General features: G+C 39.9%; 3 protein-coding genes across 6 annotated transcripts in view; 2 read left to right on the forward strand and 1 right to left on the reverse strand.

Moving 5' to 3' along the window:
• LZIC (leucine zipper and CTNNBIP1 domain containing) overlaps positions 1-7,660 on the reverse strand; it is a 32,136-nt gene extending 24,476 nt beyond the window's left edge. The window contains exons 1-4 of the mRNA XM_064525570.1: positions 7,514-7,660; positions 6,178-6,280; positions 5,053-5,101; positions 4,917-4,960 (exon numbers count right to left, since the gene is read on the reverse strand). The gene's annotated coding sequence lies outside the window, so the exon portion shown is untranslated. The remainder of the gene's footprint in view (positions 1-4,916; positions 4,961-5,052; positions 5,102-6,177; positions 6,281-7,513) is intronic.
• Positions 252-4,258, forward strand: RBP7 (retinol binding protein 7). The gene is made up of 4 exons (XM_026095563.2): positions 252-409; positions 3,139-3,317; positions 3,552-3,653; positions 3,999-4,258. The coding sequence occupies exons 1-4, from the start codon at positions 337-339 to the stop codon at positions 4,047-4,049; spliced, it is 405 nt and encodes a 134-aa protein (XP_025951348.1). The 5' UTR covers positions 252-336; the 3' UTR covers positions 4,050-4,258.
• Positions 7,661-8,237: 577 nt separating the features above from the next.
• The window catches only part of UBE4B (ubiquitination factor E4B), a 45,570-nt gene continuing 30,188 nt past the window's right edge, over positions 8,238-23,619 (forward strand). For 2 of the 4 annotated variants that reach the window (XM_026095557.2, XM_064525575.1), the window contains exons 1-4: positions 8,238-8,423; positions 14,832-15,018; positions 21,244-21,379; positions 21,912-21,999. In XM_026095557.2, the coding sequence (XP_025951342.1) occupies positions 8,400-8,423; positions 14,832-15,018; positions 21,244-21,379; positions 21,912-21,999 (435 nt within the window). In that variant the 5' untranslated portion in view covers positions 8,238-8,399. Of the gene's footprint in view, positions 8,424-14,831; positions 15,019-21,243; positions 21,380-21,911; positions 22,000-23,619 lie in introns of those variants that run through there. The other 2 variants (XM_026095556.2, XM_064525576.1) reach the window with 2 other exon arrangements.

The following is a 23,619-nucleotide window of genomic DNA, read 5'->3' on the forward strand; positions in this document are numbered from 1 at the left end:
AATGACAAGATCTGTCTGTGATTCCCCTTAAAGTATACAAGATGGACAGAAACAGTTTAAACCACTTTTGCTTCACACTCTGACTCCTTGGTTAATAACATTTGCTCCACACAAAGATTTCAGAAACTCTGAACTTTTCCCTCCAACACAACTGAAGCTGATCTACAAATATCCTCTCACCTATTGGCTCAGCAACAGTACCCCCCTCTCCATCAGAAAGTCCTTCAGATGTAATCCCACCCACAGCCTTCCTCATATAAGGCCTGGTTTAAAAACTGCCCTTTAGTTTTGCTTTTTGGTCAGAAATTGCCTGTATCTTCTTTTCACAGTCTGGCAATGCCTGTGGATTTCAGTGGAACCTGGAACCTTACCAGCAATGACAACTTTGAAGGTTACATGCTGGCCTTAGGTAGGTGAAAATATCTGATTCTACTCTTCCTCTCTGTCCCCTTAAGAGTTCTCCTGAATTTTAGAGGAGTTCTTCCAAAAACCTTAAAAGTGCTGAAGTTGTTTTTTTGGTTGGTATGTTTGTTTGGTTTTGCTCTAAATAATAATAGAAGGATGCAACTATTATCCTACTGGAAGGATCTTTGTTCGCTGGTAAACATATAACACAATCATACTTCAGCCTGTGATCCAAGTGTCCTTGTAGCTTTCAGGAATTTCTCTAGCTAGTGCTTGTTAAGGTAGAACTTATGGATAGCTTCCATTACAGACAGGGAAGTGTTCTCTCCATTCAGTTTCTCCTACTTCTGGGCATATCGTCATAGAAGCCTGAATCTAGGGTTGAGTAAACAGTAAGTAACCAAAAAAAAAAAAAAATTCTTAGGTGTCTGTCACTTCTAGGCACTTGTTTATCTTAGTGTCACTTATCTTTAAATTGCTCACAAAAGGCATCTCTCGTTGTGACCTGTGTGGGGCTGCTCAGCAGCTCCTCTAAATGTGTACTTCGTAGTGTAGCATAGCGTGCTTGAAACCAACCACTTACCTTGCTCAAATCTTTCATAGAGAGATACTAATGATGCTGTAATGGGGAAACCTAGGAAAGTTCTTGGTACTTCATTGCTTCCTTCTGCAAATTTGATTATAAGACTGTGACATTAGGTAACCCTATACACTGCCTTCCTCTCCCCCCTCCTTGCAATCTCTTTCTGCCTTTTCAACTTGTACAAGCTAATGACTAGCGGTGTCTCTTGTTAGTTATTGTATGCACTAGAATGCAATTTTTTTTTGGCCATATCTGTGCTGGATGACCTACTTAAATTGTCTAGCCAATATTCTTAACATGTTGAAAGAACTCTCCCTTTCTAATGCTGCTGTGTTATCTGTCAGAGCAATAATGGCTGTTCTTAAATCCTCTTTTAGGATTAATGAATGCTCTAAACATCTCAACAGCTTAAGGGATACATAATAATTTGAAATGTGGAACTACAGTGGGGATGAACTATCCAAATTCTCGAGACTTTTTATGCTTAAATTATGTGCTGACTCTGAAATATGAATGCAAGTGAAAGGTGATTCTTTGCCAACTTATTATTGGGACTCTGTATTTAAACTTGAAAATAAAACCTCATCGCAGGAGTACTTGTTTTTTTCCTCTCAAATAAAGCTTCCTAGTTTTAGGTAAGATGGAGTAATATATGCTCTTGTGTATTCATTTCTACAAAGGAAATAGAGAATCAATCTGTTCCTTGGTAATAAACATTGTCCAGCTGATGTAAAAGTGTGTATGTTTGTTTTTAAGAAACAATCACCAAGCTTGTAGAAATGCAATTTGTTTTCAGCATGTAATTGGGGGAAACTGTTCCTTTAAAGTCAAGGCAAAGAATCCTTCTGATGACTGACATCCCATTTTTACTTGCTTACTACCACTTGTTTGCTGGTTTATTTAATAAAACAACTAAGATTAATACTGTGGAGTTGGAATGAGAAACTAATCTGCCAGGGCATGGCATGAGGAGGTTAGTTACCTAATCAGCCGAGTAACCAGAGGGTTATGGATGAGAAGGCAGTGGCTACACTAAGCCTAACTCTTCTTTTGGTTCAATAACTGAACCTATGAAGTACAGATTTAGAAGTAGTTTGTATTTATAAATACTTAACCACTAAGCCTCAGCATAGTTGTATGGCTGTTGCCAGTACTGAGTTCAACCCTCTATGCTGAAATAAGACCACCATTAAACTTCTAACTGTATAGACATGACTGACAGATTCTGGCACTCCTGTAATGCTTTCAGTGACAAAGAAGTCCTGTTTCAACTTAGACCACACGATGAACCATATGTTCCAACATGTGGTAGCTGAACACATTCTGTTAAAAAGACCACATGAACACAGAACCTTTTTTCTGCTGGTCATATAAATGACACTTTATCTAGATGATGATAAATTAGCATATAGTCCCTCATTTTACCCATTCTATGTGCTTCCTAAAAAGGTAACTCTGAGCATACTATTGGGATGCTATATAACTGTTGCCTGCTAAATAGGTGTCCTATTCTAAAGAAACAAATGTTCACTAGAGAAAAACCCTAGGAGCACTGATTTAAGCTCAGTATTACCAACAACATCAGGATGCTGTTAAAGACCATTACAAACAATCAGGCAATACTTTGAAAAATATGATGTTTTCTAGTTGCACTTGAATGGTGTCAATAGCAAGTGGCAGGTCCTGAAAATATGACTAGTAGTTTCAGGACCACCTTTCATCTGAAACTATTTAAGGTACGGGGTACAAAGATTATTTGTTACTTCATATGATGTATTTCATCTGACAAAGGGCAAGAATACACATTCACTGCTCTCTGTAGCTAACAATTAGGGTGTCAGTCTGAGACCATGCTTTGGGGGGGGGGAGGGGCTTTTTTCCTTTCCCCCACCCCCAGAAAAGTCTCTTCTGACTTAGTTCTAGGAATCTTGCATAGGAATTGTGCAACACTTGCATAAACTGCTTTCCAAAGAGTAAAATATTCAAGAACGTGCCTTGAAGCATGCAACATATAGCAGCTTAAAAAAAACTTGCATAGCTGTAAAGCAAAACTATCCTTAAGAAATGCTTCTAGAAGGAGCGAAGGTAAGACTTGGGTATCAGAATGGCTGGTGACCAATGCAACTCTTACACATTTTTTTTCCTTCAAGGTATTGACTTTGCAACACGCAAGATAGCAAAAATGCTGAAGCCACAGAAGGTGATCAAACAGGATGGTGACTCATTTTCTATCCATACCACTAGCACATTCAGAGATTACTTGCTCCAATTCAAAATTGGAGAAGAGTTTGAAGAAGATAATAAAGGTCTGGATAACAGAAAATGTAAGGTAAGACTGAACATGTAAAAATCAAGAGGCCATGATCAATCCTGATATTTGAGCTGAAATTTTTTCTGAATAGGTTGCGTTAGAAATCTTGAGCTACAGACAAGGAATATTACCTTCCCCCAGCAGTAGTATTTAAGTCTTTTTATCCAGGAAGAAAGGACACATTCTAACAGATACACTTCAGGACTTAGACACAGAGAAATGCTTTTTTTTCTTTTGTTTCCTCTTGAACAGAGCCTCGTTACCTGGGACAATGACAAACTCGTCTGTGTCCAGACTGGTGAGAAGAACAACAGAGGCTGGACTCACTGGATTGAAGGAGAGGACCTCCATCTGGTATTTACTTTGATTCAGACTTGCACTAATTCTGTCTTTATTTGAAAGAAACAAGATCTATTTGATCATGGTCTGCACAAGTTTTCTTCTAACTCTATATATGTAATGGACAGTACACAGCACATTCTGCTTTGGTTTAGTTTAGCTGGAAAAACTTTACTATCTTACTCTTCTGTCTCAGTCTCGTATAGTTAAATTCAAAACGTCAAGCATAACTTATCAGCATGGCAGCCAATCAACTGCCAATAGTTATGGAAAATGATCTATGTTTAGAAATATACCTTTAGAAATGTATAGAACCTTTGATTACCAGATAAATATCTGTGCTCTCCTCTTTTTTGGTAGGAGCTTCGTTGTGAGAATCAAGTATGTAAACAAATCTACAAGAGAGCTTGAATATGTGAGTAATGGTTTCTATATGGAAAGACAGCTATAAACAGGAGACCATGGATCATCACTTCCAGCTGTGTTTACACAGATAAGAATTCTGGTTCCTTGTACCTGTTAACCCAAATCGTCTGATGTTTCTGGCTCAGGAAATGTTGTCTGCTGCTGCCAGTGTTAAAAATCTGATTTTTGCTAATAAACACTCAAAAATAAACCAGTCTTAAGTGCCTGATTTCTGAATGTGTAAGATATAGGTGACACAGCTTAGGCCTCTCTAAATGAAAACAAGAAAAAACTCCTCTTCTAAAGGGATAAGCCAACATCAAACAAAATCAGAGGGGAGAGCTTAAAAAAAAAATCTATGTAACTATACTCTGGGGACAGAAGAGAAATGAAGATGTTTAATGTTTGCTATGAGCTATACTCTGCCCATCTAGAAAGATTTTTATCTACAATAACTGTTATTTGATTATTGAAGTTAAGTACATCCTTACATCTTAAGTACATCTGAAGGACAGCTTTTAGCTGTGCAGTACACAGTGATAAGTCCTATACTACTACTATTTTTATTATTACTAGCTTTTTTACTTGTGCACTTAACACTTCAGTTCACAATAGCTAAATGTGCAAATACTAAAACATACAACGTATTAGAGCTCAGACTGTGCTACAGTTAGGATAATCAAAGCAGACCATTAAATCTCTTATTTAAAATGCTTCTGTAAGATGCAGACTAGTAGTTCAGCAGAAATTAATCCCTTCTTTCTTTGTGTTCTAAATGTATAATGTAAAGACCTGTATTGCAACATAGTTGCTCTATTATGAAAGTAAGTGAAGTTGAGCTGACTGGAGGTAAATGAATCTGTGATTACTTACCACAATGATGAAGATGCATCTAAGTAATCCATGTAGATTCCAGTCTGCAAAATAATTGAACACCATAAGAACATATCTAGTGTGAAAATAATGCTTCTTTACTCAAGACTAAATATTTGCATACTATAATTCTTACCTGTTCAGTTAGCTTAATTTTTTTTCCTCTTCTTTTCTGGCCCTATGTACTGTTGCAAAAGAAAAAAAAAAGAAAGGTTATTCTGCTTCATGTATTAAGAGAAGCGTATAAAATGTGAGTAGTTGAATCAACTTGTTAGTTACATATGAAATGAGTTTCTGCATATCACTGGTAACATTAACATTGCAGCAGTCTTATCTCTAGTGGAAAAGGAGAAAAGAGTTTGATTAAACTGAGGTTAAGCATAGTCATTAACTAGAAAATATTTTTTGCATAGGAACTAAAGCTATCCCTGCATTTTGAGAGATGATACATAATACAACTAATCTTTTGATTATTTCTTGCTCACTTTCAGCTCAGAATTCCTAAGGCTGCCAGCAGAGCTGGACAAAATCTGTTGGAGCTTGGATGGTTTTTCATTATTCTCCCATATAATTGCTAGAGGATTATGTAAATTTAAAGTAGTTTCCAAAACAAGAAGAGTTTGTATTCCTTATATGGTAAGGTCACAAAATTTTGGGGGAACAGGAGTAAAACTCCTGATATATAGTCTATGAAAGATGATAGTATCGGGATTCTGGAACTGAGAGTAGCACTTCCTCTTATTTGGGGAGCGGGAGGGAAGCAAACCCTAATGTTACAATGTTATTCTACTATAAACACTTTCATGCAACAAAGCGGCTGTCACAGCCACCAGCAGTAAAACCATAAAGACTTTGCTACTCCACTAGATGGCACCTCTGCAACATACTGTGTCTTTATTTAAACTGTAGAGGCTCTAAATAGCAGTATTTTAAATGTTAAATACGACATATGCTACCAAAACTCACAGCTTTTAAGTTGGACACTCCAACATGATATGCATGAGAAGCAATACAAAAAAAAAAAGGTCACAATAGTGACCTTGAGAGCTCTTTTTAGTATAGAGTCCAAGTAGACATCAGAAAAATGCCGCCTCAGGAAGCCTGTATGACTAGAGGTAATACCTTTGTAGCATGGCCTGCTATTAGAAAGTCCTTACTACTAAAAATACAGAAGTTATCAGCAGTGAAATGACTTTTTTCATTACTGCCTTCCTACTTCAAATTGCTGACCTGAAATCAGGTAATACTATGCAGAACTCACTTGAGGATGCTTTGGAGATCTCAAAGATGAGATAAACCAGATACTTCAGCAGCAGAACTTCTTAGCAAATTTCACTTACAAAGAAGGGAAACAGTCCTGCTTTCTGGAACGGAAAAAAGAAGAGACACGAATACAGCTTTTGCTGAGAAGGTATGCTCTTGAACTCTGGAATTGAAGGGCAGGAACAAAACTCCCTAGGGAAGCATTTGAAATGTTTTATTCAAAGGTGCTTTAGACCACTTCAGTTATCTCATTAAAGCTTTGATGGTGAAACTTTTTCAGCAACCAGTCTGAGTCTTTCAGTCAGTACAACTGCTGATCATGCGTATTTTAGGAAAAAATAAAGAAGGCAAAATGAATAACATAATCCCAATAAAATAAAGAAACACAAGACAAAGCATCAACCAAAACCATTAATTAGATTAAGATAATGACAGGCAGGGGTTCAACAGAAAGACCAGCAGTAAATACTGTGATCCAAATATTTACAAAATAATTTACTCTCTAATCTGGGCAACTTGGTTAAGTCACGAAAACACAGTATTTTTGTTCAAATGCTATTATATAAATACGGTAAGTTAAGGAAGAAGTGTACTGACATGCAAGACCAAATATCCTATCTGCCTCATCTCTGGAAAAATTAATCTGGTCAGTTCTATTGCTTTATGCTTATTTGCAGTGCTCATGGAAATATGTCTCAACTCTACTCCTTGTTCACGCAGACCAATCTGCTTCTGTTTCAGGAATGTCCTGCTGTCCTCCTTTTATGGGGTTCTTTCAGCAGCTGACTCAAACTGCACTGCCACCGCGTGCAGCTTTCTATTAAGATCTTGTTATTAGTGACTGTTCACCCCTGGGGCAACATCTGCTGATGCAACTCCCTCCTTTTTCTGTCCCTCTCCAAAACAGCAACTTCTCAAAATCCTTCTCTTTTTCACCTTCATGTATTAAAACAGATCTAAAGACCAGAGTTGGAAGTGAACACCCCACTTAAGTCAGCACAGATCTTGGCTGTTTTGTTCACATTCTAATTCAAGGGAGGAAGAAAAAGAGAGGAAAAGATGAAGGAAACAGAAATATTTTCCACAGTAATAGAAAAAATAATAAATTGGGGGTAGAACAAAAGAGCTAGACGCAGAAAAGTCTGTGTTTTTACACAAGGAGGAAAGAAATACTTCAGGTTCAAACCACAGTTAGAAAGGGATGAGGCAGACAGTTTAGTAAGCACTTGGAGCTTAGTGCCTTAGTCTGCCCGAGATATATTACGCAGATTTTTTGTAATTAGAAAAAAAGAAGTAGCATCTTAACCACTTGTTACTGAGAAGCGGGTTAACACCTTAGCGTGGGCGAGCGGGGAAGGATCCAGCCACACCGAAGGGCGTCAGCAGCTCGGCCGCTGGGGAGCGGCAGCTCCCGCGCGCCTCGTGCCGCCTCCGCGAGCGGCCGCCACAGCGCAGCAGCAGCGCAGCAGCGCCGGCCCCCGGCCGGCCGCCTTCCCCCGGCACCGCCCCGCGCCCCGCGCCCGCCTCCCCGGCCTCGCCCCTCGCCGAGGCCGCCCTTCCTCTCGCCTCCCTTTCTCTCCTTCCCCCGCTCCCCGCCCCGCGCCCGCCTCCCCGGCCTCGCCCCTCGCCGAGGCCGCCCTTCCTCTCGCCTCCCTTTCTCTCCTTCCCCCGCTCCCCGCCCCGCCCCGGCCCCGCCTCTAACGACCGGCCTCCCCTCAGCGCGGGCCCCGCCCCCGTTGCCATGGCGCGCGCGGCGGGGGGGCGGGGGTCAGACGCCCCCCCCTCCCGCGCCGCCACGACGCGCGCGCCCGGCCCCGCCTCCCCGGCGCTGCCATTGGGCTGCCGCTGCGCGGGGCCCGGCATGCCCGGCGGCCTCGGCGGCGCGCGGCGGCCTCACGTGATCCCGCCCCAAGATGGCCGCCGCCGCCCTCTTGTTTTGATGAATAATCCCTGCGCGGGCAGCGGCCGCGGCGCGGGCGGGGGCTGGGCGGGGGCTGGGGCCGAGGGGCGCGGGCGGGCGGGCGGCGGGGCCGGGGCGGCTCCGTGGCGGTCGAGGCGCGGGCGGGCGGCGGGGGCCGGGGGCGGTGGGGCGCGGCGAGGCGGGGCGCGGCGGCGCCGCCGCCCCGGTGATGCCCTTGTGAGGCGCCCGGGGGGCAGCGGCGGCGGCAGGACGCGCTCCCGCGGGGCTCCCTCCCCCCGGCCACCATTAAGAGGACGGCGATGGAGGAGCTGAGCGCGGACGAGGTGAGCTCCCGCGGAGGCCGCGGCCTCGCCCCCCGCCCCCGCGCTGCCCCCGTGCCCAAACTTTTCCCGGGGCCGCCCCGGCCCCCACGCTCCCCTTCGCGCCCCGCGCTGGCGGCCTGCAGCCCCCCGGCCTCGCCTGCATGGACGGTTGAGAAAGCTCCATTTCCTTGCGTGATAGAGCTCTCAAAATCCCTCTCTCTCGGGGTCTGTCCTGAGCCGCGAGGTGCGTGTGGCGCCCTGCCTTTAATATATCTTCTAGAAACGGATTGGAGCGGGTTTGCCTGTTTCGCGAGTCTTGCTTTGATCTACTTTTCTTATTTTTAATCTCTTAAAATCATAGGTGACTTGTAATTAACAGGCACCAGGCACAGGGTAGCGCAGGCTGTGCCTTCCCCTGAAAGAGTGTTTTTCTGCTTTCCTTAGGCTGAGACCCTATGCTTTGCTTGCCTGTTAGAGAACAGTCAGATGACTTTACAGAGGTACTGATCAGGGTATTGGGAGTTTCCCGCTGTCCCAGTGTAATATCCAACTTATGTACAACTTCAGATCCTCCTCCATCTGCTTCAAATGCGTTTTCCTATCAAGCTGTATCATATATAACGTATGATTATCAGACCAGCTGCAGCATAGACTCGTTGCTGTGCTCCAGCGATGGCTGAAAGAAATGGCTTTTGTTCTGTACCATATCTTATGGCTGGGTTGTAGGGCAAGGTGGCTGCTGTTGTCACTCAGGTCTGTATTCCCAAATGTTTTTGATTACCTTGTGCATCATGATTTAGCAATCCTGCTGTGTTGCAGCCTGAACTAGGAGGAAAAACGTCACATGTGTTATGTTATTTATGGAGGTCTTCATATGCCTTAGAAGCATTGAGAAAAGGAGTAAAACTCCCCTGTTGGGGACAGTGGGGGAAGATGCTGGTATTGTAATTCCTGCTGTGAAGAAGCATCTCTAATAGGCATATTTCATGAGTACTGTGTTTATTTGTAATTTATTTTGACCATTCCTTTAAGCTGCATGTGATGATGAGGTGTTTTGTGATAAATGTCAGAATTATTTGACCTGTGTAAGCTTGTTTGTGTCACTGCACATGTAAATTACTGACATCATCAGAAACGCTGCGTCATGGAACTGAGGTTGCAGAAAAGGAGCTCTCCAGTAGGGACTCATCTACCTTTGCTGGCAAAATGTTTGTTGTAACTGACTTGAAGTTTTCCCATGTCTTTTTGCTACAGTTTAGCTAGGACCAAAGCTGACTGGTCCTTTAGGTGACTGCTTGAGACAAGCATAATCTTGTATCATTTTAAGAGAGTTATGCTGTCACTTTTTTTGGATAATGGACCTGTCATTGAAAAAGACAGAAGAAAGGCCAGGTTTATTTTAATTCTCCTCCACACCTCTGCTTTACTGTTACTTGGGGCAGTGGACCCAGAATCAAAACTGAACTGTACAGAAAAATAGCATTCTAAAATCGAATTCACATATAACATAGGATAGAAAATTTTATCTGGAAAAACTTTTAATTTGGTAGAGACTGAAAGGAAAATACCAGTCAACTAAAGTTAAAGGTAATTGCGAGGCTATCATAGGTTGGATTATCTTCTTACATTGAAATATAATTAGATATATATGTGTGCGTATGTGTATGAATAACTGTGAATGGCTGAATTTTAGAATTTAATAACTGAACTTGTAACTTAAGAAGAGGAGAGACAAATACAGTTGATATTGGTTTTGGGGCCATAGAATATACTCTAACTTCAAGAGAATATTTTCTGCTGCTCTCAAAATCATTCATCCTTCTCTCACTGAAATTTCCTCAGTGTTTACTTTGTAAAAGCACCAGAAGTTGTCATTCACTGCATCCCATACTAAAATCTTTAGGAGAGGAGAAGAGAGAGTTCCTTTTTCGTGTGTGTGAATTTTAGCACAAGTGATACAGCAAAAGCCTGGTAGTTCTTCCTTTGCTATGTATTCTAAGGTCTTGCATTTATGCAATATATAAGATTTTGTCATACAAACAATCATCATGTTTAGAAACAGTGAGAGAAAAGATGGCAGTTTTGTCTGTAGTTGAACTATACCAGAAAGATGTGAGAGTAAGATTATTTTCCATACCATAAATCACTCAACAAGAGCAGTAAATATTTTATTTGGAAAAATCCCCTTATTTATATTGGAACTATATTTCTTTCTTCTGGATTCACAGCTATACAATATAAAGTTGTGGCCACCATCAATATTAATTGATTCCGGGTTAGTTTATTGCTTATGAACTCTCACCTTTGATTTAAGGCTTAAATTTTGAATATTTGTGGGCCTGGTAATATGCTTTTTAAAATCAAAGGCCTTCTGTAATTGTGCTTTTTGTGATAGGGACTGACATCTGCTCAGTCAAGTGTATGTCTAAGATATGCACTGTTGTTCTGTGTGGTGATGCTAAAGAGCTGCTGCGGGACCTGGGACAGTGGTACCTTGAGAAGAATGTGAGACCCTGTGAAATCCTCTCTTTTTAAATATATATATGTAAAAGAGGTAAAGAAAATGGAAAGCAAAAAAACCCCAGAAGAATGAGAGGTGAATCAGAACCAGGTCAGAAAACTGAGTTATGGGTGTAAGATGAGAATAGGGACTCCGTAGGAAGAAAAAAAAAAAAAACAAAAAAACCTAACCAAGCATGGCATAAAATGTGGAAGAATGGAGTGGACTTAGCGTATTTTTAACATTTATGTACTCTTTTTGAGTAGTTTACGGAGTTGTGTTTTCTGAATATAGACTGTGACCAGTGTGATCATATAATGAATCATTTCTTAAACTAATTTGGCGTGTTGTGATGGATACCAGACAAATAAGGCCATCCATTCAACTGACCCTTTGTTATCCACATTTGAAACTCTTCTTTGATGATGGAAGAATAAAAGTTGTTCCTTAGAATCTCACCGAGCAATTGCCACCAAAGCAGGTGTTAATACTGAAATACTTTTTTTAACTGAAAGTTAACTTTTTAACTTTTTTAAATGAAGGTTTGTGAGCCTGGGAGGTTAACCTTCCTGGTTGTACCTTTATTAGTCTGCTGCGTAAATAAAATTATCAGCTGGCTGTCTTAAATAGGTGTGCTTCTTTTACATTGGGTGTTGTAGTGTGTATAGTTTAACGGCTTTTAAGAAGTCCAGTAAGACCCAAACTGTATGACTGAAAGTTACTCTTCCAGGCACAGTTCAGATGTGTCCAGTGAAAACTGCACTAATAAACAGCATGCCTTTTCCATTCAATCACTGGATTTTTTTCGTTAATCATTTAAACGATATATTATGCAGTTGTGCGTTGTAGGAAGGATAAGTGTAGTTTGTTCGAGAGCCTATGTAATTGGTGCCAAATAACTTGTCATTATTATGTAAGACACGTAACAGCTTGTCATATGTCATTATTGCGACTCGTTATTGCTGAAATCGGGGCTGGGTATTATTGAGGCACCCTGAAAGTTCATAACAAAATAGTAAAAATAACAAGCTGCTTGTTTGTTCATGGTAATGTGGATAGTAATTCAATCTAAAGCGGAAGCAGGTCACTTTGAACTCCTGCAAATCTTACATATGTATCATTTGCTATGTGAAGGCAAAAAGTCAGAGCCTAGTGTTGTGCAAACAAGCTCTGTCTCCTGAGTCCCCATATTGCGCCCCAAGCATAAAGCTGGTCTTATTTCCCTCACCTTGATGTTATTTAGTCTTCAGACACTAGAGAAGGAACTTGACAGAAGGTGTGTTTGGTTTACGGTCTAGTCTTGGACTTCTGTTTCAGCCTACTCCTTTGCTTTTTTTAGTGTAGTATCTTTTTTTCTCCCTCTTGTGTTTCTTACTTAAAAACTTCAGTTAAAACTACTTAGAAATCTTTAGATCAAATTTCAGATTTCCATGATAATTTTAAGTAAACCTAGAGAAATATGACAACTCAGGGTATCCAAGAACCAAATCTGGTCCTTTAACAATGACTAAATGTACCCTTGGATATGAAAGCCATTTCTCTCACTGTAAACATTCTTAGAGTTTGTTTATATTTTATGTTAATTTGTTCAGCAGTATAAAGGCTATGTATAATTTGCCTTTCTCCCTAAACCTTGAAGGATGATATCTTGTATTGGTTTTAATTGCAGTATCCTATCTAAAAGCAGCTCAGTAAAGAGCACTGTGCTCCGTGTCTGTGCAAGTTTATTTGCTGGATCTCCTTTTCAGAAACTTCTTCAGGGCACGTTGCAATCTGAATGTTGATCCCTAGCAAGATAGATGGTTGATGGACTAAGAGAGTGGCAAATGCAAGCCAGAAAGTTCAACTTAGCATCCTCCTGTTTCAACAGCAATGATTATAGCTGGGTTTGACGTAACTTCTGCATTGATGTAGTCTAGTGCTTCGGATGGAGGAATGTTAAGTGGCACAAAAGATCTTAATTATCTTCTTGAAACTGGAAGATGATGAAGAGGGTCTTCATGCAAATCATAGACTGTGAGGGATGTGACCTTGTTTTGAGTAATCAAGGTTTCACTGTATTTCAGAATACATCGATAAATATGTTGATTAATGTTAACATTTGAGTCTATATGCCTATGTCTTTCTCTTCACATAGTTCCCAGTCTGAAGTTAGGAAGGAAATACCTGTCAAGAATAAACATGAATACTTGTGCAAAAGTTTCACATGACACTTGTTTTCTTGCTGAAGAGTTATTCATCTTTCTCTTTCGGCCACTTCTGCATGTTTGTGAGGGTTGTCTGTGTGTGTGTCTCCTCCTCCCCATTCCTGCCTGCCACTTCTGTATTTGAAAAACATGGTTGTGGATTAATTGAATGGTAAAGAAGCAGCTCTTAAAACCTTAATTCAGCCCCCAATTAGATTACAAATTCAGCTAGGTGGTTTTGCGGATTATGTTTTTTGGTACAGCTTTGTGAGCTAAGCACGCTTCATTTCGATTGAGCAGTAGGAAAAACAGATTTGGGGATGTGTGGCTGAAGTTTTCTCAGGTATGCCTCTGAGGACTGAGATAGTTTTACAGTTTTTCAGATAGAGAGCCGTTGAGAAAAATTACCTTAATTTTTACAGAGAAGCTAATCAACAATTTCTGCTTATGGCAGAACTAAACAATGTATTTATGCAATAATAAGGTCTCCTCTTTTGCTTTACAAGGAAGAGGGATTAAGATGTTCTATTCGTAGCGTGCTCACGCGCGCGCGCTCTCTCTCTCTTTTTCCCCTAAGAACGAAAAAGGGATGTATTTTCTTGCTGTCTTCCATATTCATGTGGTGACACCAGTCATGGAGGAGATGTTGTTCTAGACATTATTTTTCCCACAGTTCTTGAAGTCAGATTTGATTTGGTCTGTTGGTCATCTTCCTGTTGGGGAAGGTTTCACAGGCCCTTAAAAATTACTATAATCATGTGGCATAGACATTGAATTGACACATCATCTTTTCGTTTGCTCTTTCCCTTGTTTGGCAGTTTTTCAGGATTATGAGCAGAAGTGGAAGATGATACATTACATTTAGCACTTTTGTATCATAATACAAATAGGTTTTATTTTTCTTGTCCATTTCTTCCTCATATATGGTATTAGTGTAATGCTGTCACAGACTTAAGTTTAATAAATTGGTTCAGAATAGTCGTCTGAAGTCAGATTTTGAAGGCAGGTGCTTCTCTATCTTGTTGTTGGTAACATGTGGAAACTGATCTTTAAATTCTGTTTGGTGCAATGTCTCAAGGTGCTGGGAGGATGTTATTTACAGTCTTTGATTACTTTTCAAAATGCCCCTGTCCAGCAGATAACTTGAGAGGTTTTGGTGTTGCGGGTCTGTTTCAGGTGGAATTGGCCGATGGTCTTTTAAAATAGCATTCAGCTGGATCATCTTTAGCACAGATGCTCTTATTAATATTATATGGTGTAAAGTTAAGTCAAAAGTCATGTTCATATTGTCCCTTTATCAGATTAATGCAGTTTGTTTTATCAAATGCCAAAATAAATCAAAATAAATCAAATGCCAAATTAAAAATAAAGCATTACAGGTTTTGAAACTGCTGAACAGTAAATGTTAAACTGTCTTACACAGCTATTTGAGGGACAAACACAGAGTTCTCCAGTGGAAATGGTCTTCCAAGGCAGCAAATACATACTTCAAATACAAACATCAGAAATGTTTTAACATTGTCACACAGAGCACAGAAATGGCTGTAAGGATCAGCTCCAGTAAGCAGGTTATCATGAAAAGCTTCTGTGTTTATAGTTTCACTGGAGTGGATATGCATGTCATCTAGAAGGACCAAAGAGGGAAATAATGGGGTTTTGTGTGTGTGTGTGTGTGTGTATATACATTTATATATAATATATGCATACAAATACATGTATTTGCTGTTTATTTCCCTCGCACAGATTCGTCGAAGGCGCCTTGCTCGGTTGGCAGGTGGGCCATCTTCCCAGCCTACTACACCACTTACATCACCCCAGCGAGAGACCCCACCTGGACCACCTGTAGTAGCACCAGCCCCGGGGCCATCCCACAGTCTAGGCCTAAATGTCCATAGCATGACCCCAGCTACCTCTCCAATTGGTGCATCAGGTAGGTTGGCATTAAAGTAGAGAAAACTATTTGTGTGTGTATATACTGCAGGTTATTATGTGACTCCTCTTGTTTAGAACAAGAATACTATTGCTTGTGTCATTTCTGTTGTTACTGAAGGTAATCTGCGAAAGAAACATTTTAATTTGGTGAATGAAGGTACTTCAGTTTTCATTTTGCAATCCATAAATGGTTAGATATGATTGTTTTCTGACCATCTGTAAATGAAGGATGGTACTTTAAAATACAGGTTACCAAAGACTGATTGAAGTCTGTAGTACAGTTTTAGAATATTCTGAAAAGAAAGCTGATCTGTCAAGGAGATGGAAAAAAAAATTCATCTTGCAGCACAGGTTTTTATTGATTCATTTCTAGGTACGTTTTAGCAATCAGTCCCAAGTTCATTTTTGATCTTTTATTACTAGGGTTTGGTGCGATTAGAAATAGTGTGAACTGTGACTGTGCACTGTCCACGTGAGAATTTAGAACTTACTTTCTCGTTTGTGTTACTCTGCAATGTTTTTGGAAAATAGAAGTATTGCTAATTCTGGTATTTACTGTAATGAATGCAAGTAGGAGATTTACGAATGGTTGCTGCTTCAGATGATATGAATAATGTATAATCCACTAAAATCATACAAATGCAGAAAGCATGGAAAGTTGAGAGGGTTGCTATGTTGAGAGGCAAAGAAATGATAATATTTTTATATGTAATATTATTTTTGACCTTAAAATTGATTTTTAAAATTTGTATATCTTGGAAATCAAAACAGATTGGCATGTTTCTCCAGTACTGTGATCTTTATCTGTGTCCAGTACTGTAATATTTATCTTAAATAACATTGCATGCTTTGTGTTGGTAAATTAACTGAGCTTCCCAAAACCGATCTCAGAGTGGATATGTTAAGATTGTTTTAAACAAGTTTTCTGTACGATTTCTAATAATTTGATATTGATAATAGTTTTCTGATGCTGCTTGATAAGCACACACAATTATATTTCTGATCTATTTACTTGCTTGTTTCCTGAAATTTTCTTTCCCTTTAGCAAATGCATGAATTTACAAGCTTCCAGAAGACTAGATATCTCCTAATTTTATCATTTACAGTGCTGTTCTGAAGTATCTAGAATTGACTGCTTCCTGTTTATCTTACTGCCCTGTACCCAGGCCAGGCCAAAGAAAAATCATCAAAAGCATTTCTTGGGAAAAGCTCATTGTAGTTGGAATATAACACTGCATGTTGTCCTCATGATTATAGAGAGCAACCCAGAAGCAAAGGTGACTTTTTAGACTAGTGCAGAGTTCACTTACAGCGTTCACTCAGCCTGTGGTTACGTGACTGTTTTAATCCATCTTAGGTCTGGCTTTGGCTGAAGGAGGTGCTTCTTGCTGCCTCTCCTTCTGCTGTCAGTAGCTGCTGTGTGGTGAGGTAGATCATGGACTTAATCCAGGTGAAAACTAACCCAGGAAAAAGAAATGGTTAGTTTTCAAAATACATGGTCCTGATCCATTTGACTGCACAACTGTATAAACACTAATGGCAACACAAGACGAGTGGAAATGTGTACCTGAAGGTAGAAATGTTTATGTATCGCATCTGGGTTTGTTGTTGTTTAAAGTGGTCACATAGTCAAGCCCTTACAGACTTCTGTTTTATGAATTCATCCATCCGCACTAGATGATGCCTAATTAAACAGACTAGGTTGTTTGATGCCCAGAAACAGAAGGTGCCTACAACACAGTGTAGTATTTGCTTCCTATGGTGCCAGTCATTGCAGCAGTTTAATAATTCACCTTTTTTCACACTAGAATAAGGGATATGGTCAAACTAGGGAATAAGTCAGGAAAAAGTGTTCACAACTGATTACCTGCTGTATTTATTTAGCATTGGTGAAGACTTGGCTAATGCTGTTCCTTTGCAGGAGTTCCTTTGCAGAGGTAGACTAAAATGACTGCAGAGAATTTTAATTCGTTTGGACATGCAGAGAGCAGCTCCAGCAGAATAATGTCATTGTAAGCATCCCTTTTTGTAGGAAGTTACATGTCATAGTGAGATCAGACTTATGCATCTGTTTTGTGGAAAATGTGATAATTATTTTGTGTGCATTTTGAAAATATATTGTAGAGCCTAAAAATAATATATTAGTGACAGTCGCACATACTGGGTATGCAGTCTTTGTAATTTCTGCATGTCTCCGTATGCTGTTGTGCTCCTATTTGATTTATTTTGTTTTTTTTAATGGAAGATTGCAATTTCAAGTGTCAGGTGTTTTATTGTATACCTGATCCAGCAAACTGCAGATGCAAGTAAATTCTGGAAATTTTGTTGTAAAAAGGTGGTAGGTAGGATAGTTGGTTTGAACAGACCTGTTAACGAGTGCTGCAGTATAACCACTGAAGTACTTCTTCCTGGTAGTTGCAGTAAGCCCTTGAGGTAATGCAGAATATTCTTTTGCACATCGTTAGCCTGATTATCTAGCCTGATGTTTGCTCTAGTATCCTTATCCACTGAATTTCTATTAGCAAGTTTTTTCTTTGGGGAGGGGGAGGAGGAGGAAGGTTTGTGCCTTTGCTTGACTTGAGCAGGACTGTCCCTTTATAATAAATTGATGATATACTGAAAGAAAACAAGACTAACTGGGAAATCTTAAATAGATGGCATATTGGAATACCTTGCTAAAGTTAGCCTTCCATTGCCCCCGACAGCATATTTCTGCTAGGTTTTATCTCTAGGAGAACTGCATCATTGAAGTTACCCTTTTGAAAGTTGCTTTTATATAGATTTACCCTTACTGACCTAATTGACTCTGTTCAGTTCAGAGGCTATATCTGATATTTCTGTATCCTTGGATTTTTGTGGAGAGACTGTGCTAGTCTTTCAGGCCTCTGCCTCCTGCAGCAACTTCCAGAGTCAAAGCTGTAGTGTACATCCCTAAAATCGCTGGGCTGGAGGAAATAGTTACCTGCTTAGAAGTTAAGTGGAGTCTCTTTTCTTGATATTTCCCTGCTTCCTGGGTGAAATCTTTTGCAAACATCTAATATTGACAAATAGGTGGTTAAGCGAAATCTAACTTTTCTTGAAGGATCTCAGTTCCTATCTCTGTTCGTTTTTTATAGTGAAGGCTTAATGGGCTTGGGAATGTTGTTTAGGGCTGTAGTGGAGTATTATCATTCAGTCATAAGCATGTTAACCAAAGCACAGAAGCTCTGAGCGTAACCAAGTAAAGTGTAAATTTAGCATGTGTTTTGTGGTAGGTGCAAGTTAAATATGCATTGTATTTTGTCTTAGTATACCTTAGAGTGCTTTTACATGTCTTCAGTTATGGAACATAGGTGTTTGGGTAATCTGCTTGTTAAGTTCTTTTCCAAATACCAGTGCAAATTAATTTCTCCTTACAGGTCTTTTTTGCTTTTAATCTGAAGACCTGAGTGTTTTCCAGATGCTGACTAGTCTTAAAAATAAGATAAGAAGGAGTTAAATATAAACCACTTTTATAGATGAGGAAGTAGAACAAGAATTTCTAAGCAGAGCAGACTGGATGAGAACTTGGAGATCTTGCCTCTCTGGTCCCTGCACCACGTGGCATGTGTAGGTTGGTGACCAGTGTCTGACACCCACTGGAAATTTCATGTCAGTAACTGTAAGATTGTTCTTCATCTAGGCTGGATACAGACTTAAGCAACACATGCTAGTGCAATTGCTTTTTATGTAGATAATAAGATGTAGCATTGATGCATGAAATTTTTCACATACGTGGATTAAAAAAATGGGCCCAAAATAAGTTAGTCTTATACCTGTGCAGCTCCTGTAAAGTGCCATCTGTTACTTGAGATTAAACCATCACACTTAGAAGCTTCAGTATTCACGTGCTTTAAAAACAGTAAAAAGGTAGTGTTAAATTTGGGTAGAAAGAAGTACCTTTTCTTACTTTCCATGCTGAATATCTAGTTGTTCTTCAGCCAACTGTCTTCTAAATGAGACTGTTTTTTTTTCCTTTGCAGCTTTTTCTGCAAAAATGAATTTTGTTTCAAGACTTAGAAATGCTTCGAGAAGGATGCACTAAAACTAACAGCTTGTGTCAAAGAGCATAATCCTGACTGGTTCTATTTTGCTGCTGCTACTGTTAACTTCAGAATGCATTACTGCCATAAACACGGGACAAGCTTGCACTTCTCGGTAGTAACACTGAAGCACAGCTAGTTGTGGAATTTAAAAATAAGTTGTCAATCTAGTTTTACACTTTTTGCCTGTAACCTAATACTGTTTGGGGAATGTCTTGTAAAGAGCAGGCAGAAGAACCCAGAGGAGTGATCATGATCACTGCTGCTTTCATTTTAAACAGAATAGTAATATCTTTTTCTGTAAAATCTCCTTCAAAGAGTCTCTTTATTGACATGCAGATATCTGACGTTGCAAGCTGCAACTGTAGTGTCAATTAATGCTATTTTATTATTAATCATGACTTGAACCAGTGTTACTAAGCACAGATTTCAGGAACAGACTCCACTTGAGGAGTCTCCTTACAGATGCTGGTAGAACTCATTCAGCTTTGATTGCTATTGAGTGCAAGGCTTTTTCTGCATTATTTGGAATTATGCAGATAACTTTCCTCCTACCATGCCAGTGTCTAATGCTTCTCTGAATAAGTATTCACATTAAGTGAATCCATCTGTTCATATCCTGAAGCTCATCAACTACACTCCAAAGCTGTGTTTTATATTGCTCTTTCCATTTGCTGGGTGTGCGCTTAGTAGTTAGGCCCGGACGCCTGGGCCCCCTGGGTGGGGGTGGGGGGGGGCGGCAAGGGGGATGGGGCACCCTGGATGCCTGGGTCCTTGGTGGGGGGTGCTCCTGGATGCCTGGGTCCCTGGGGGATAGGGATGTGGGGGGGGGGGGGTGCAGAGGGGTGAAGGGGCTGTGGACCCAGGTGTCCAGGCTCTCCCCCCCGCCCCCAGGGCTGGTGCTGGGGGCTCATTGTTGGGCAGAACCTCGTTAGCGGCAGCTCTTAGTACTTAGCTAAGTAAAACAGTGTATTTTTAGGACTTCTTGGATGTTTATGCTGGTTTTGTGCAGAACTGCAAGGAAAAATGCCGATTATTTCTCAGTACATTGTGGGAGGATTTGTCTGATGGGAAAAAATGCGAGAACTCGAGTTAGTTCAGCCTTATAGCCTCACCTGGGTTAACTTGCACACAGTGTGAAATCGTGTTCTGGTAGCACTGACTTTAGAGGGGCCTTGGTAAGGTAGTAGGGTAGCATGACTTTGCTACCGGGTTCAGCCTTTTTACCTGCCTGTAAGAGGAAGAGAAGCTGCTCCTCACTGCTGTTGATCGTGGCGCTGGGGTGCCACTCAAGCGGCCCGGAGAGCCATTAGCAGCCTCTCAGATGTGAGATACAGGAGAGGGGAATTGTGTTCTGTCAGTCCAGTCATAAAGATAAAAATGAATGTCCATATTATCTGTTTGTGTTGCAGACTGTTGGGGGAAGGGCGCATATATGGATTATTTCTTTATACAGAGACAGTCGAAGCTACATGTTTGTAAAATTCTTGAAAACGTTTTTGAAATTTGAACTTGGCTGTGATTTTGCTCTTCTGTGACATTATTAAGTGACTCTTTTTTTTTTTTAAACTAGGGCTTGTTTTTTTAACTTTATTTTTAACTGCATGTACTTTTTTTTTTTTTTTTTTTTTTTTTTTTTAAATTGACCTGTGTTTCAAAATCTCACTATGAATTGACTTGCTCTTCCAGTGGTCACCTTCAGATTTTCAGTGGGTTTTGCTTTTTAGCATATGGATTTGATGCACATTTCTCACCTGATGAGGTTGGAAAAAGGAGGAAGCATGTGAGTAAAAGGACATAGTGTCCCTTACTAAAGCCTGACATCATTCACATACTTAGACCATATGTAGATTTTAAAACCAAAGAATTTTTTGGTGCTTTTTGTTATGGGAGTGAGTATCTGAGCACTCTGTGGCTGCAAATTCGGTTTTGTTCCTCTGCGTTATAATGCAGGTAAGCATTCCTATAGTGCTGCTGTAGATTGACAAGGGGAGGTAGAGAATGTGATTCTGTGGTCAAATATGAATGCGTTACTGAAAATGCTCAAGAGATGGATTGAAAAATAGTATCCAGAATGGCACTTCCTCTCCTTTTTCATCCCAATAATTGTGTAATGCCTTCCCATCTCTGTAGTAGTAATCTTGGTGGTGCCTTTTCTTTAGGAGTAGCCCACCGAAGCCAGAGCAGCGAAGGAGTGAGTTCACTCAGCAGTTCTCCATCTAACAGCCTTGAAACACAATCTCAGTCTCTCTCTCGGTCTCAGAGCATGGATATTGATAGTGTCTCCTGTGAGAAAAGGTAAAACATGCAGCTTGTGTAAGCTGACAAATATTGCACCATGCAATAATAAAAACCACTTACACAGGAAAATATTCTGTTATTTTTCACTTCCAACCATGTTAATACAATAGGTTTAAATGTTTAAAAATGACACACTGTTTAGACCATTGTAATGCTTTTCTAGTCTGATTTTAATGGGAATTCCTGTCTTAAAATGATAAAAGATGAAACATCTTGGACATTAAGGGATAAGCATGTCTGGTGGGGTTGATCCAACTACTCTATTTAAAAAGAAAAGATTGTGGGATGTGATAGCTCTGTGCTTCATATTGCTGAAGAAATTTAGTATTTTGTTTCTTGAATTCAAAATAAATGTAGTATGAGAAGCCTTTAACAACTAGTGACTTTTAATTGCTTTTGTGGATATGGCTATTCCAGTTGCATCGGTTCTTTCTCTGCTGCTTTTACCTAAGGTGACATTCCTTCAGTCAGCGTCTTGCGGAGGAGCTTTCTGGAAGTTTATGGGCTCTTTTCTTATTTCTGCTTACAGTATGTCCCAGGTAGATGTGGATTCAGGAATTGAAAATATGGAAGTCGATGAGAACGATCGCAGAGAGAAGAGGAGTCTGACGGATAAGGTGAGTCCATTCTATGTTGGCTGTTTTCTTCCAGGGTGTAGGCTCTCTATTGTAACCTTGAGCTCTTGGATGTTATGGGAAAAACTGTTCAGATTATGCAGTTTAGTGTTAAAGATGCTGCTGCTTTTTGTTGTCAGTGTAATGTATACTTCTGTTTTGTAAAAGGTTAGTTTTGATTTACGAAGACTTCACCTCAGACTTTGCCTTTGCTTATGTTGCTGTGTTTTCCTTCACTGACATAGCCTTGTACAGCTGCCAGCTTTGCAGTCCATAATTTTCCTGGGTTTTGCCTTGTGTTCTCTCCAGTCTCAAAAAGGGCATCGTTTTTCGGAGAAACTTTATCAGAACTGTGTGTGGGTAGCTGTCCCAGATGATGGAACTGAAATGGTAACAAAGGATTTAGGATGGAAGAGTGATGCAGAATTTTAGCTTGCAGTGAGTTATCTGATAGATCATGTATCTCCATGTTCTGAATAAGTGCTTTTGGGAGGATGGAACTAGCTTTCAGATGTCATCTATGAACAATTCCATGACTAAGTTTCCTCATTAAAATTTTTGGGAGGGGGGGAAAAAAACCCTCATGAGTATCAAAGCTGCATTTGAATTGTCTCAGAAATAGGTTTATGTATGATACTTTCGAATTCTGAAGAAAATGTTTTCATTATATACCTTACAAGGTGACCTTTTCATGTCCAAATCATTAGATTTTTGTTTTGTTTTTAATATGGATTAGGCCTGTAGAAATACTACTTAAGAGGGATAATTTATGACCATATTGAAGATTACGTTCCAGCTTATTTGTATAGTGTCTAGAGAGCTACTAACAAACTGCTATATCGAATGTTCTCTATGCTGAAGTAGTGCTTTATAGTAAGATAGTGTTCTTACTTATTCTCTTAGCCGAATACTCTTAATAGTATTCTATCAAAGTTTAAACAGGAGCTAAAGCCTTTTAAAGTAGAAAAAGGAAAGCAGGTCCAAAGCTCTGATTCACTTTTAAGATTTTCTTCTGTCATTTGATTTTAAATGCCCATGTGAAATAAAGCAATAAAGAAGTGGGACATCAGTGTAGTCAAGAGAGGTTTCTACAATTCTTGCAGTGCTCATTAAATGCCTTTGTTTATTCCTGCACTGTCAGTAATAAGCTCAGTTGGTAAAAGCCTGGCTTAAAGCCATATAGCAATAACCCTGCTGCAGAATCCTTTCCAATCAATTCCTAGCTGCAAACCAGGCAGTCAGACAGCTTGCATTGTGCTACTGTGAAATAAATAGCTTGAAATCAAGGACAATCTTGAATGGGGGGCCCAGTGGAAAGTAAAATAAAGCTTTGCAAAGTTGGCTCGATTCCTCTAACTTTGCGGTGTCTCCAAATGAGCAAGTGGAAAGGAGACAGTGTAGTTCTCATTTAAAAGCAAGAATTTTTCTTGCCTGGTTATCTGGATTGAAATCACGTTAGTAATAAAACCTTTTCTAGAGAAATAGGTAGGAGAAGTAAAAGTATATGAAATAGCTGTAGAATACTAGTGGAGTGATTATGTCAAATAAAAATGTATTAATGTGCCATAATTTCCAGTTTAGTAAATAGTTTGTGAGGAAAGCTTTTGAAAAGGGTACAGTTCT

Source organism: Dromaius novaehollandiae, chromosome 24 (genome assembly GCF_036370855.1).
Source record: "Dromaius novaehollandiae isolate bDroNov1 chromosome 24, bDroNov1.hap1, whole genome shotgun sequence".
In the NCBI taxonomy this organism is placed as follows: domain Eukaryota; kingdom Metazoa; phylum Chordata; class Aves; order Casuariiformes; family Dromaiidae; genus Dromaius; species Dromaius novaehollandiae.